Source organism: Baudoinia panamericana (genome assembly GCF_000338955.1).
Source record: "Baudoinia panamericana UAMH 10762 unplaced genomic scaffold BAUCOscaffold_1, whole genome shotgun sequence".
Classification (NCBI taxonomy): domain Eukaryota; kingdom Fungi; phylum Ascomycota; class Dothideomycetes; order Mycosphaerellales; family Teratosphaeriaceae; genus Baudoinia; species Baudoinia panamericana.
This window is the reverse complement of record NW_006911257.1, coordinates 288,240-300,071: the sequence shown is the minus strand read 5'-3', so window position 1 is coordinate 300,071 and position 11,832 is coordinate 288,240. Positions and strand designations below refer to the sequence as shown.

At 56.4% G+C, this 11,832-nt stretch overlaps 6 protein-coding genes across 6 annotated transcripts; 2 read left to right on the top strand and 4 right to left on the bottom strand.

Annotated features, from left to right (window-relative positions):
* Positions 1-139: 139 nt before the first annotated feature.
* Positions 140-2,336, bottom strand: BAUCODRAFT_170332 (uncharacterized protein). Its single transcript, XM_007673475.1, has 5 exons — positions 1,827-2,336; positions 1,729-1,768; positions 1,521-1,676; positions 1,182-1,466; positions 140-1,124 (listed from the first exon to the last, which is right to left on the bottom strand). Exons 1-5 carry the CDS (start codon positions 2,121-2,123, stop codon positions 169-171), a joined length of 1,734 nt encoding a protein of 577 aa, XP_007671665.1. The 5' UTR covers positions 2,124-2,336; the 3' UTR covers positions 140-168.
* Positions 2,337-2,557: 221 nt separating this feature from the next.
* BAUCODRAFT_170444 (uncharacterized protein) lies at positions 2,558-5,265 on the top strand. Its single transcript, XM_007673474.1, has one exon. The coding sequence runs from the start codon at positions 2,992-2,994 to the stop codon at positions 5,080-5,082; it is 2,091 nt and encodes a 696-aa protein (XP_007671664.1). The 5' UTR covers positions 2,558-2,991; the 3' UTR covers positions 5,083-5,265.
* Positions 5,266-5,335: 70 nt separating this feature from the next.
* BAUCODRAFT_144143 (uncharacterized protein) lies at positions 5,336-5,702 on the bottom strand (the record flags this gene model as incomplete). The annotated part of the gene is made up of 2 exons (XM_007673473.1): positions 5,336-5,407; positions 5,478-5,702. The coding sequence occupies 2 exons, from the start codon at positions 5,700-5,702 to the stop codon at positions 5,336-5,338; spliced, it is 297 nt and encodes a 98-aa protein (XP_007671663.1).
* Positions 5,703-6,650: 948 nt separating this feature from the next.
* BAUCODRAFT_62387 (uncharacterized protein) lies at positions 6,651-7,643 on the bottom strand (the record flags this gene model as incomplete). The annotated part of the gene is made up of 1 exon (XM_007673472.1): positions 6,651-7,643. The coding sequence occupies one exon, from the start codon at positions 7,641-7,643 to the stop codon at positions 6,651-6,653; it is 993 nt and encodes a 330-aa protein (XP_007671662.1).
* A 270-nt stretch (positions 7,644-7,913) lies between these two features.
* On the top strand, positions 7,914-8,894 carry BAUCODRAFT_62104 (uncharacterized protein; the record flags this gene model as incomplete). The annotated part of the gene is made up of 2 exons (XM_007673471.1): positions 7,914-8,083; positions 8,147-8,894. The coding sequence occupies 2 exons, from the start codon at positions 7,914-7,916 to the stop codon at positions 8,892-8,894; spliced, it is 918 nt and encodes a 305-aa protein (XP_007671661.1).
* A 1,008-nt stretch (positions 8,895-9,902) lies between these two features.
* Positions 9,903-11,432, bottom strand: BAUCODRAFT_118242 (uncharacterized protein; the record flags this gene model as incomplete). The annotated part of the gene is made up of 1 exon (XM_007673470.1): positions 9,903-11,432. One exon carries the CDS (start codon positions 11,430-11,432, stop codon positions 9,903-9,905), a length of 1,530 nt encoding a protein of 509 aa, XP_007671660.1.
* Positions 11,433-11,832: the final 400 nt, after the last annotated feature.

The following is an 11,832-nucleotide window of genomic DNA, read 5'->3' as shown; positions in this document are numbered from 1 at the left end:
CGCCCCGAGGTGCCGTCGCGATGGATTGGCGCCTTAGGCATGAAGTAGGAAGATGTGCCCTTTCAACTCGTACACAATCAACAGTCATATACAACTTGACTTTGACGTAAACCTCGCTGACTCGTATATACATCCTCGCCAACAGCCCAGCAGAGTCGCAGACCACACTCAACCCTCCAGATCCTCCGCATGGTACTCGGTATCCACATCCCTCGGATCAGCCTTATTCCAGTACGCATGATAATCGTCCCAACTCTGCACCTGCCACTCCGTCGGCACCGTAAGCGGGCCAAACGGCACACCCCTCGACTCAAACTCCTCCAGCCGTTTCCTCGTAACTTCCCTCTTCTTATTAACACTATACACACTAATCCTGTGCGCCGAAGAAGTGACATGCAAGCCCCAATTCCACGCCGCACGGACATTAAGCGGCTGAGTGTTGAGCGCGTTGTCCCAGCATCGACATAGAATCTCGATCCAGCCTTCTGCCTCACACGGGAGATCCAACTCCCAGGTTCGCCAGGCGAAGCGTGCTTTCGGCGACATAGTGTCCATGGGCACGGCGTACCAGTTGAAGCCGCCGTCGGCGGAGACTTCCACGCGTTCAGGCCAGCGGCCGCCGCCCGAGTAGGCCCAGCCTTTGCAGTGGATGCTGCCGTTGTGGATGATGACCTGCTTGTTCCAGGGCATCATGATGGCGGAGCTGACGGGCATTTCTTGGATTTGAATACCGTCCGTCATGCGTTGGTTGTGCTTGCCGGTTTGTTGATTGAAGTAGAGGTACTCTTGTGACTGGACGGGAGCGAGAGACGGGTTGCTGATGGCTTTGATGCGGTAGAGCCATTTGACCGATCGGGCGCCGATGTAGCCCATGACGACGACGCGGAGAGGGTAGCCGTGGATCTTGGGGAGCGGCTCGCCGTTCATCTCCCACGCGAGCATGACTTCATTGGCTTTCACCTTCGACCAGGGCACGCTGACTACGTAGTTCATGGCGCTGTTCTTCTTGAAGTAGGTTTCGGCGCCGTAGAATTCCAGATGCTTGCCGTCTTCGATAAGGCCGCCGCAGGCTTTGATGACTTTTTTTAGGCTGATACCGACGTACTTGGCGGTACCGATGGCACCTAGATGAATGTTAGATCGACGTGGTGGGAGAGCGGTAGAGTAGGTTGGCAACTTACCCTCAGCCCATGGAGCATTAATCATCTCATCACCCTCGCCTGCGTTGTACACAATCTGCTCGATACGCCGTGTACCAGAGCATTGGATGGTAACAAGTTTCTCCATACGCGGGAAGACATCCGGGTTCATTAGCTCATCCAGTGTGAAAGTGCGTGGGTTCTTGACAAGACCGTCGAGCTGCAGTTTGTACTTGTCGCGCGAAATGTACGGGATGCCACCGTGGTTGCGGACGAAGTGAAGCGAGTTCGGCGTGATGTCTTTCGCTGTCGTGAGGCGTTTGGGCGCTGACCGAACAACATCAGACTTGTATATGGTCGGCCGTGATCAATTGCACTCACACTCGCCGTTGTAGGGAAACTGGAGGAGGTGGAGCATCTCCGGGTGCTTTTCCTTCAGAACGATTTCCCATGACTCTTCGGGTACTGTCTTAAGGGCGCCGCCGATTGCGTAATGCCACTGTTTCCAGCGAACGCCTTCGAGCACGGGATTGGTACCTTGCGTGCTTGTCAGTAGAGCCTCCCACGTGGTTAAAGCTAGTTTACTCGCCTGGGATAGGGCCCATTTGGTACTCTGGTGGCGGTGGGAACTGTGAGACATATGGGATTAGACGTGTCACTCAGCCGGCTACACGCTGGTCAACCCACGTTCTGCGAGCTTAAGATCTTGTGCGCCTTCTCCTTCTTCTCCGGATAGTTCTCCCACTCGATATGGCCCTTCCAGTTTGGTTCATCTTGAAACAGCATATCACGGTCGCCAACCGACGCGATCGCGTTCTCATCCTTGAACGGCACATACTCGAGTGGCTTGATGAAGTAGCTCTCGGGCCCGGACTGGTCTAGGATGGGCAGTGCGGCACCATGTAGGCCTTGCTCAATCTTCCACTCATCCTCGCGGTTGTGGATATGGGTGTCAGCCGGTAGTCGATTGGTCGTCGTCATCATGCCGGTGCGAACAAGGCGACAGCGCTTGCTTTGGAAGAGAAGAGGAGGCAGTGAGCGGGAAGGGGACTGACACAGATACAGACGGGTCAAGCATGAGGTCGCTAAGGTCCGCCATCTTGATTGGAGCTATCCGCAACTACTACTCTCGTAATCCGCAATAGCTCCAATACGGCAAGTGCCAGTACATGTGCAATGCCATGCTCTGCCGCCGCCCCTGCAGTTTTTCCAGGCTCTTGCGTTTGCCTGACGTCTTCATCGTTCGTTAGCGCACATCTGACACGGCTGAATTGGCACAGTATCTGTCCTGTCGACTGCCGATAGATGGCGCCGTCCGTGGAGCACCACCTGGAACCGCACTGCTAGACTGCTGGACTGTTGTGCCACAGTAACCTCCGTCACCAATAAACATTACGGACTTCCAGGACATTTATCGCCAGCGGTGAGATCTCCGAGCTGGAGCAAGGACTGACGTGCATCGACATCGCTTAGATTGCCGAGGACCCACATGAGCTGAGGCGAGGACAACAAGCGGAACAGATTCCAGCATAGTAGAGGACGCAGCTAGCAGGACGGTGGGAAGAAACACTTCCATCTCGCAATGACAGGAGGAGAGCATAGTTGAGGGGTTGACGATGTACCGCTAGAAACGTGTATTGGCTGTCAGTCCCGAAGAGTTGCTTACAGTATCTAATTTTGAAAACGTTCGTCTCGGACTACTGTTCCCGGAGGACATGTAGTCTTCGTACAGAACAGTCAGCGTCGTTGATCTCCTGCCGAGCAGACCGCCGACTGCAAGTGCTCCTGTGACCTCCCGTAGCCGTGCGGAGCTTAGCCGGTATGCCTTTGCACGGCCACGTAGCGTGCGAGCATGGCTGACGGCAGGCCTGCACTACCCCACTGGCATACTGCTACATCTGCCCATCTCCTGGACGCGAGACAGCGTAATGGACGTCTGGGCAGCAGGAAGAGTCGAGGAGGCTGCATTACGTGTAAAGCGAGGCGCGTGAAATGCGATGAGCAGCGACCGCTATGCCGACGCTGTACAAGCGTAGGTCGGAAATGTGAAGGCTACGTCGAACGCATCTCTAGATCATCGAGCTCTGGCAATGCCTTGGTCGCCAGTCCAACAGCTACGCAATTCCTGGCTGGGCGGGAGAATGACACCAGGACGTTCGACTTCTTCGTCTCCTTCTCCGCACCACGTATGGCGGGCTGCTTCGACAAGACATTTTGGTGCGGCTACCTACTGCAGCTCTCACACTCAGAACCTCTGGTCTTGGACTGCGTTCTGGCCATCTCGACGTTGTACGAGCACCCACAGTATCTGACATCCTTCCACCGCGTGCGACAGCACACGGCCAAGCCGGAAAAGGGTGCCATCACCTCAACCGAGAGCGCTTCCGACCTGGACGAGCATCACGCCAAAGCTCTGCAAGTGTACAACCGCGCGATCAGCGAAGTTCGACGAAGAGTAGAGGATGCTTCAGCATCGCCCCTGATTGTCTTGCTGAGCTGCGTGCTTTTCGTCTGTATTGAGCTAATCCGGGACAACATCTTCTCGGCCCTAGCCCTGCTCTCGAAGGGCAACCAACTGCTAAAGCAATTCGCGAACATGACTTTGATAGGCGACGAGCATACCATCTTCCGACACATCAAGCCCATGTTGGCGCGCATTGATGTCCTGGCCGGCGCATTCGGCATCCCACATCCAGTCGAAGTTCCAGCCGAGTTCGTGGTCATTGGCCAACACAGAGTCTTTTCCAGCACCATGGATGCGAGGACTGCAATCTACGGTCTCATGGCGGAAAGTCATGACTTTATCAAAGCGGCTGCGGTATACAAGGCCTCGATACTGGATGGACAGCTTTATGCCGAGAGTGAGTGCGTCATGTGCGATTTGATGTCGGAGACTGGGGCGGCTGTCCTGCCGGCTACGGTCAACCTTCGGACGGGAGATGGCGCTACGAAGGATAACAATGAGACTGGCCTTGGTGGTGAAACGTGCCCGTCAAAGAAGGGTCACAAGGGGCGCACGCGGCTGTTTGGGCCGAAAGATGTGCTGATGTACGAGTCTGTCTCGCAGTTCTGCGACTGCGAAGAGGAACCATGCCTCGCTGCTCAGCACCATGGCAAAGATGAGCAGCCCTCGATGTGGCTACCCCTACACGGTAAAGCAAGCGTCATTGTTGACACCGTCAGCGCTCCTGAACAAGCGACTTCGCCGAATCTCGCATTCACCAGCACACCATTACTGAGTGGTTCATCTCCTCCTCTATCAATGCCTACTGCACCTCCCTCAGCTCTTCTAGACAAACAAAGATACTTCGAAAACCGCCTAGGCCAATGGTACGACGCCCTCCACTGGACCCGCACCTCCGCGACCCCTCAAGACACAGAAGCAGCCAGCAACCTCCTCATGTACTACCACATCTCCCAAATCTGGCTCACGACCCGTCTCGTCTTGAACCAAACGGTCTTCGACGAATACACCCACCACTTCCAGCAAATCCTGCACCATGCCGAAACATTACTCGGATCTAGACCCGACGATGATCCACCAGTCTTCACCTTCGAAGTCGGTATCGTGCCGCCTCTTTACTTCGTCGCGACTAAATGCCGCATCCCAAGTCTACGCCGACAAGCGTTGCGGCTGCTTGCAAGGGCGCCGAAGAAGGAGTGTATGTGGGGTGCTAATTCGACGAGGCAGATGGCTGCGAGGATTGTTGCGATCGAGGAGGAAGGCCTGGACCTGCCGGAGCCGGAGCTTAATGTTGTCCAAAGCTGCGAGGGCACCACGGCATGTGATGTTGACGATTCGCGACTTCCCCCCGAGGCGAATCGAGTGCACAATGTGGAGATTCTGGCTAATAAGGTGACGGGTGTGTTTGAAGTCCGGGTGACGCGCTATCGACTGCAAAGAGGTGGTTTGAGGAAGGTTGTGCAGGATTATCCGATATGAGCGCGCTTTACACTGCTACCATCGAACCGACGTTGCCTGAGCGCTGTTTAACCCGCCGATCGACCTTCACCTCCACCTCCTTAAAGCCCGTCGGGATGCTCGTCACTACGTTACTTGCACCATATTACCTCGGTCGTCCTTTCATTAATGAACCATAGCCCTTCCACCATACCGCCCGCCTGGACGAGTCTACCGTATGCACAACCCCGCCGCAACAACAGCAAAGGACACGCACCCCTCATCCCAGAGCCTCTCAACCAGAGACCTCAGACCCCCGTCCCGCACCCCGACCATACCACGACTTCGCATCCCGCCGAGCGTTATCCTGCAACCCGCTCACACATCAGCAACCATGCCCGCCCCGCTTACGACAAACTCAATGAAATGGTACTCACCAGAACCCGTCGTCCCCCAAACATAGCAGCCAAATCCTCATGATGCCGCAACCGCACCTCACGCATATACTGCTGCTGGTCGAACTCCATCCCGCCTTCGTGCTGATGCCGACTCGACGTGGTGGTGTCGGGGAAGAACTGATGTGCCACTGCCCAGCCGAGCAAGACGCAGACGCCGCAGCCGGCGATGATGGCCAGCGTGATGAGGGTGTAGTTTGTTGCCATTATCTGCCGCAATTCGTTGCGGGGAGTTAGGGTGCAAAACGTGGAAGAGCCTGCTGAATCGCAGAGACGGATGGGAAGGAAGGGTAAAAGTTGGATTGACGAACGTTCCGAAGTCGCTCTAGAGAGGCTCTGCGCTCACGACCGGAAAGGTACTCAGGTACTCAGGTACTCAGGTGGCCGGTGATCGAAACGAACAAGCGAGCGTGTGTGAAATTATCGACGACTCTACACCCACACACAAACGATGACACGGCACAGCATTTTATCATATGAGAAGCAAGTCCACCGCCATCGATGTGTAAGCAGGGCGAGCGAGCGAGCGACCCGCCATAACCCTCTATAGCAACAACCCACCGCATCAAAGCGCCTCGACTCATCCGGACCAGACCACGCTAAAGCTCGCATTCATGGCTTGGCAAAGCATTGGACTTCGCAATACAGTCCTAGATGGGAAGGTGCGCATGAGTAACCAAGTCGCCCATGCGGGCGCGTGCAGCGCGTGCTATAACGATAAGGACCGGGGTTGCAGTGAGGGCCGCGTAAGTGCACTGCCCGTGCCTACCGTGCCTACTTGCTGGCTGTTTCACCTACTCATCGTCTACTCGGGTTCGGCTAAACTTCGAGGGAAAGGGTGCTTGCGCACGGACCCGCTCTTGCCACAAGACCCGGCACTGTCAGATAGCTTGATGTGGGGAAGACCGTAGTGTTATGGTGTCTATGTGGACTTGCACGAGCGATCTGGTCGTGAATGAATCTCAAGCTCTGCGGGGAAAGCATATCACTGGCTATGTAGAGTCGTCAGTAATATCCATCGTACATTCCCGTACCCAATCCAATCCAAGTCGCCCTCCATCGCGCGACAGAGACGACCCCGCCGCGCTATGCATAACACGTTCGACTCGCCAAAACCCAGGGACCCCCGTTCAATCACTAGCTATGCGGTTAGTCTTACAAGCTAATCTCCCCCCTCCAACACCCCTCCCCCAACCCCAGTGTCTCCACACAATGCCTCCACCTCCCCCCGCCGCGATCCTGCCGGCGCAAATACTGCAACAATTTCTGCCGCTTGTGCACCAGCACGCGTAAATTGCGCTTGTTCACTTTATCCTGCCTGCCCCTCGTGCCGAGGAAGTCGGCGAGGGTGCGGATTTTGGCGGTCAGGATGGCGATTTGGACTTCGGGGCTGCCTGTGTCTGGACCTATGCGGGGGGTGCTTGACTCGGGATTCATTGGGGTTGAATGGGGTAGGGTTGTGTCGGTGTGGCGACGTCCAAAGGTGGAGATGCAGCGTTGGATGTTGACGCGCAAGCGGTCCTTGGAGCTGCCGAGGGAGAGGGAGGCGATGCGGGTGATTGCTTCTTCTGCCGTGCGGTGGTTTTGGTCGAGGATGGCTTGTCGTTGTTCGGGGGAGATTGGGGAAGTCGGGTCGTCTTGTTGGAAGTCGGGGGTTGGGCTTGTGGGGGTGGAGAGGTGGACGCTGTGGGTTATGCTGTTTTGTAATTCGGTCTTGCTGAGGTAGAAGTTTAGGTGTGCGTCTGTTTCGGATTGTACACCGGATGAAGAGGGAGATGGCGGGGATGAGACCCGCGTCTGCGTTGATTGCGACTGCACTGCGGGTTCGGGGGGAAGTGCTGTGTCGAAGGACTGGACGAAGGGAGTTGTTATGCCACGGATGGGATCGCCGAGGCTTGCCGCTCGTTCTTTTTTGAGCACTTCCTGCCGACTGAGGTTCGCTGCTTTGCGCGCTTTGGCTTGTGCGATGGCGTAGGGGTCATGCTTCCGTCTTCGCTGCGTGACGGTGGAGGCATTGACGGGGGATGAGGAGGTGAAGGTTCGCGAGGGCGTGTGTTGACGGGTCGCCAACCGTTCTGCTCGTGTCTTGGCTTGTTGGGTGTTTGCTTGAACCCTCAGGCATTGGAAGAGTGGGATTCGTGGCGGCATCTTGTCTGTTGTAGTATCACTTAGTTGATTGACAGCTGCTCGCATCTCCATCTTCAGATACATTCACGCCAAGCCCGCAGACTCATGCATCCGTCTTCCGCGAACCCGGCACGAGTCAAGCGCACACACATCGGCGTCTAATTTCACAAACTCCGACACGCGAATTCCGCCCTCCCACACATACAATCGAAGCTCCCAACTTCGACACACTCACTCCAACCACACACACACCCCCTCACCACCCCTTCGCAAACACCACCACCCGCGAAGATGGCCGCCAAGAACCTGCCCCCGATGTTCAACGCAACATCAACCGACATTGAAATGCTCCTCAGCGCCCAATGCCACATCGGCGCCAAGAACCTGCAGACGCACATGGAGCCGTACCTGTGGAAGACGCGCGCCGACGGCATCAACATCATCAACATTGGCAAGACTTGGTCAGCAATCCACACCACACTACACAACACATATACACATTGCTGACATCAGGACTATGACAGGGAAAAGATCATCCTCGCCGCCCGTATCCTCGTCTCCATCGACAACCCGGCCGACATCGCCGTCATCTCCGCCCGCCCCTACGGCCAACGCGCCGTCCTCAAATTCGCCGCCCACACCGGCGCCTCCCCCATCGCCGGCCGCTTCACCCCCGGCAACTTCACAAACTACATCACCCGCTCCTTCAAGGAACCGCGCATCATCGTCGTCACCGACCCGCGCACCGACGCCCAGGCCATCAAGGAAGCCTCGTACGTCAACATCCCCGTCATTGCGCTGTGCGATACCGACTCCCCGACCGAGTATGTGGATGTGGCCATCCCGACCAACAACAAGGGCCGTCACGCCATCGGTCTGATCTGGTGGATGCTTGCCCGCGAGGTCCTGCGTCTCCGCGGCACCCTCGCCAGCCGTGAGGCGGAGTGGGACGTCATGACGGATCTGTACTTCTACCGTGACCCCGAGGCGGAGGAGAACAAAGACTCCGCCGGTCAGGACGAGGAGAAAGTTCCTGGTGTTGACGAGGTCGGTCCCGGCGCGGTCGAGAGCGGGTTCAACAACGAATGGGAGGTCTCCGGTGCCGGGGCTGGTGCTTTCGCTGCGGCGTCCGGGACTGCCGGGGCCGCGGCGGCGAGCACGTGGGACAATGAGGGCGCGGACTGGGCCGCTGCTGAGGCGCCGGTGCAGACGGGAAATCAGGGGTGGGCGGAGCAGGCCGGTGCCGAGGCGCAGCCGGAGACGACGTGGTAGATGCTGTTCTGACGCCACCTACCCTTTCGGTTCGAGATACGCTTCGGTGGAGTGTTCCTGCGGCTGGCTACTTTGTTCGCGCGGAAAAGACTTAGAGGGGAGGGCGAGCGCTTATGAAGGAAAGATACCTTCTGTCCTTTCTTCTCTAGCAATGGAGAGGCATGGCGGAAAGGGGAAAGCCTTGTGCTTGCTTGACTTTCGTGTATGCTCGGTGTGAAAGCTGGGCTGGGTCTTCTCAGTGGTAGTGGTAGTGGCAGTCGTATGCGAGTATCGCGAGTATCGCGAGAAAAAGGAAACAGTACTCTCCTGTGACTGTTACCCTCGCCTCAGTCATGAAGAATCGTGCTTTTGATTGAATTGACCTGGCGGCTTGGTAACGTAGATGCATGACTGTGTATTTACACGTCTGGTCGACCAGAAAATGTCATTACCCCAAGAACCGAAGGGGATATCGCACCGCGTGCGCTGCAGCGAATTTGATCACTTGCGAGTTTGCTTGTTTTCAGCACTGGACTATTCCCACTCCCTACTCCCCAGTCTGTGCGCGGATGTTGATGTCCGACTGGCACACTGACTGACTGACTGACTTTCACGTACCAGCGACTGGCGCAGTAGCTATTCTGGGCCAGCCTTTCGAGTAAGTGGTGGAGTAAAGAGGAGTAAGTAACTGAGAGAGAGTGTGTATGCGGGCAGAAAGGCGGGTTTACTGGTGCACATTGGGAGGAGGCCGCGATGGGATATTACTGTGCTGTGCTGTGCTATCCGCTGGCTCTCATTGTCAAGGTGTTCACGCACCTGGCTTTGGGGTGGGAAACCGGTCGGAGCTTTCTCATGGAGTCTAGGGAGTTTGCGACCCGTCCGCTGACCGTGACAATCTCGGTAGCGGTTGGCTGCGCCATAGCGTCGAGGCTGTTGGTCTTTTGAGAACGTCCTGCGACTTGATAGTGATGTTGTTGTTGGCGACACACTTCTTGCGTCTCGCTGGGTGATACACAGGTGGGTGGCATGCTAGCTTCTCGCCCGAATGGTAGCAATCTCACCCGGCATCCACCTCCGCAAGCACTCCGGAACCTTTACGCTCCTCGATTCTTCATCCCACCCATTCTCCAACAAACACGCCAAAATCCGCGGCACAGCCAACGCAGTTCCATTAACCGTATGCGCAAACGCCTGTCTCACGTCACCCTTCGCATACCGGACTTTGGTATTCAACCTCCGCGCTTGATAATCGGTGCATATACTCGCGGACGTCACCTCGCCGTATCCATCATCAATGCCCGTGCGAGAAGGGAAGAAGGCTTCGATGTCGATCTTCCGTGCCGCGCTCGCGCCGAGGTCGGTTGTTGGCATTTCCAGGACGCGGGCGTGTAGGCCTAGGGAGGTGAGGATCTCGATTTGGATGGAGATCATTTCGTTGAAAATGACTTCCGCTTGGGTTTGGGTGTCTTCTTCGCCGCCGAAACCGCCGTCGTCCGAGGAGGACAAGGAAGGAGGCGGTGCGGTCCAGGCGAACATTTCTACTTTGGTGAATTCGTGGACGCGGTAGAGACCTTTGGTGTCGACGCCTCTTGCGCCGGCTTCGGCGCGGTAGCTGCGTGACGGTCCGATGATTTTCAGAGGTAGGTCATGCTCTGAGAGGACATTGTTCGCTTGCGAGCCTGCGAAAGGGATTTCTGCCGTTCCCGCCAGCACTAAGCTTGACTTCGCCGCATCGGCGTCTTGCGTGATGGAGTAGATTTGGGTTTCGCCGTGCTGATCTCGAGGCATGAAACCGCAGGCACTCGCGATATGACTGTAGACTAGCGAAGGTGGCGTCCTGATTTGCCAGCCTCGTTTCAGTGCGACAGACAAGGCGTACTGGATTAATGCCTGTTCTAGCAGGGCTGCTTCATTCTTGAGGAAGTACCAGCCCCAGCCGCTTGTCACTGCGCTTGCCTCAAAGTCCAGCAGATCTAGCTCACGACCGATGTCCACGTGACTTCTGTTGTGATTGGGCGTGGGCAGAGCTTCGCCGTTGATGTGGCCTAGCAGCTTTGGCTGATCGCCCACAGGTGTCTGCAGGCTGCTCAAGTTCGGCAACTCGAGCGCAAGGCGGTCCATCTCCTCGCGCCATCTCTGCTCTTCGTCGATTCGAGATTCCAAGGCCGACTTCAAAGCCTTGGCTTCTGCAATCAGGGTATCTGTAGTACTGGTGCTGCTACCATCTTCCCGACCGCCTGCCCGCTTGGCTTGCAGCTGCTTCTCAAGCCCATTGATTGTCTGTCGTGATCGTACAGCCTCATGCTGAAGCGTAACCAGCTTTTCATGCAGCTCGAGTATCTTCCAACCGTTCTTGGCGTACGGTGCGTAGTTTCGGTCCACGCTGTTCTGCTCGTATAAGCCTGGATTCTGCCGGATGTGCTTCAGGTTGGGTGTGGGCTTGGGAGCGAAGCTCGGTCGGGTGTAGGGCCTCTTGACGGCGCCATGCTGTCTATATGCAGTCTTCGCCTGCTCGAGCAAGGCCCGTCGACAGGAGGGACAGACGAAGGTGGATGGCATTGACTGTATCCCACTCGAGTGTCTACAGAGCTTTGTGCCGAATGGTTTCGGCTTATTGCCCGCCGAGGCACGCTCAATTCGCGCCGTCACGGGACGAGAGCCGAACAACGGGCGGCGGAGATAATCCTTCTTCTCCTCTTCCAAGTCAACACTATTCCCGCGATATGCATTGGCAACGTTCAGTGCTGTTTGCCATCCGCGACAGGTAGGACAATACACCAGTAGGATCATTTCCCTTTCTGTCACTACCAGTGCTGCCCCCTTTTCCGCATCACGCCTGGCGAGTCGGCACCTTTGCATTGCCGCCATGGCTAAGAACCTGCTTTCATCTCTGCGTACTACTTCCCGTTTGGGATCGTCACCATCTTATATCGCCCATCGACCACAATGTATAGTATCG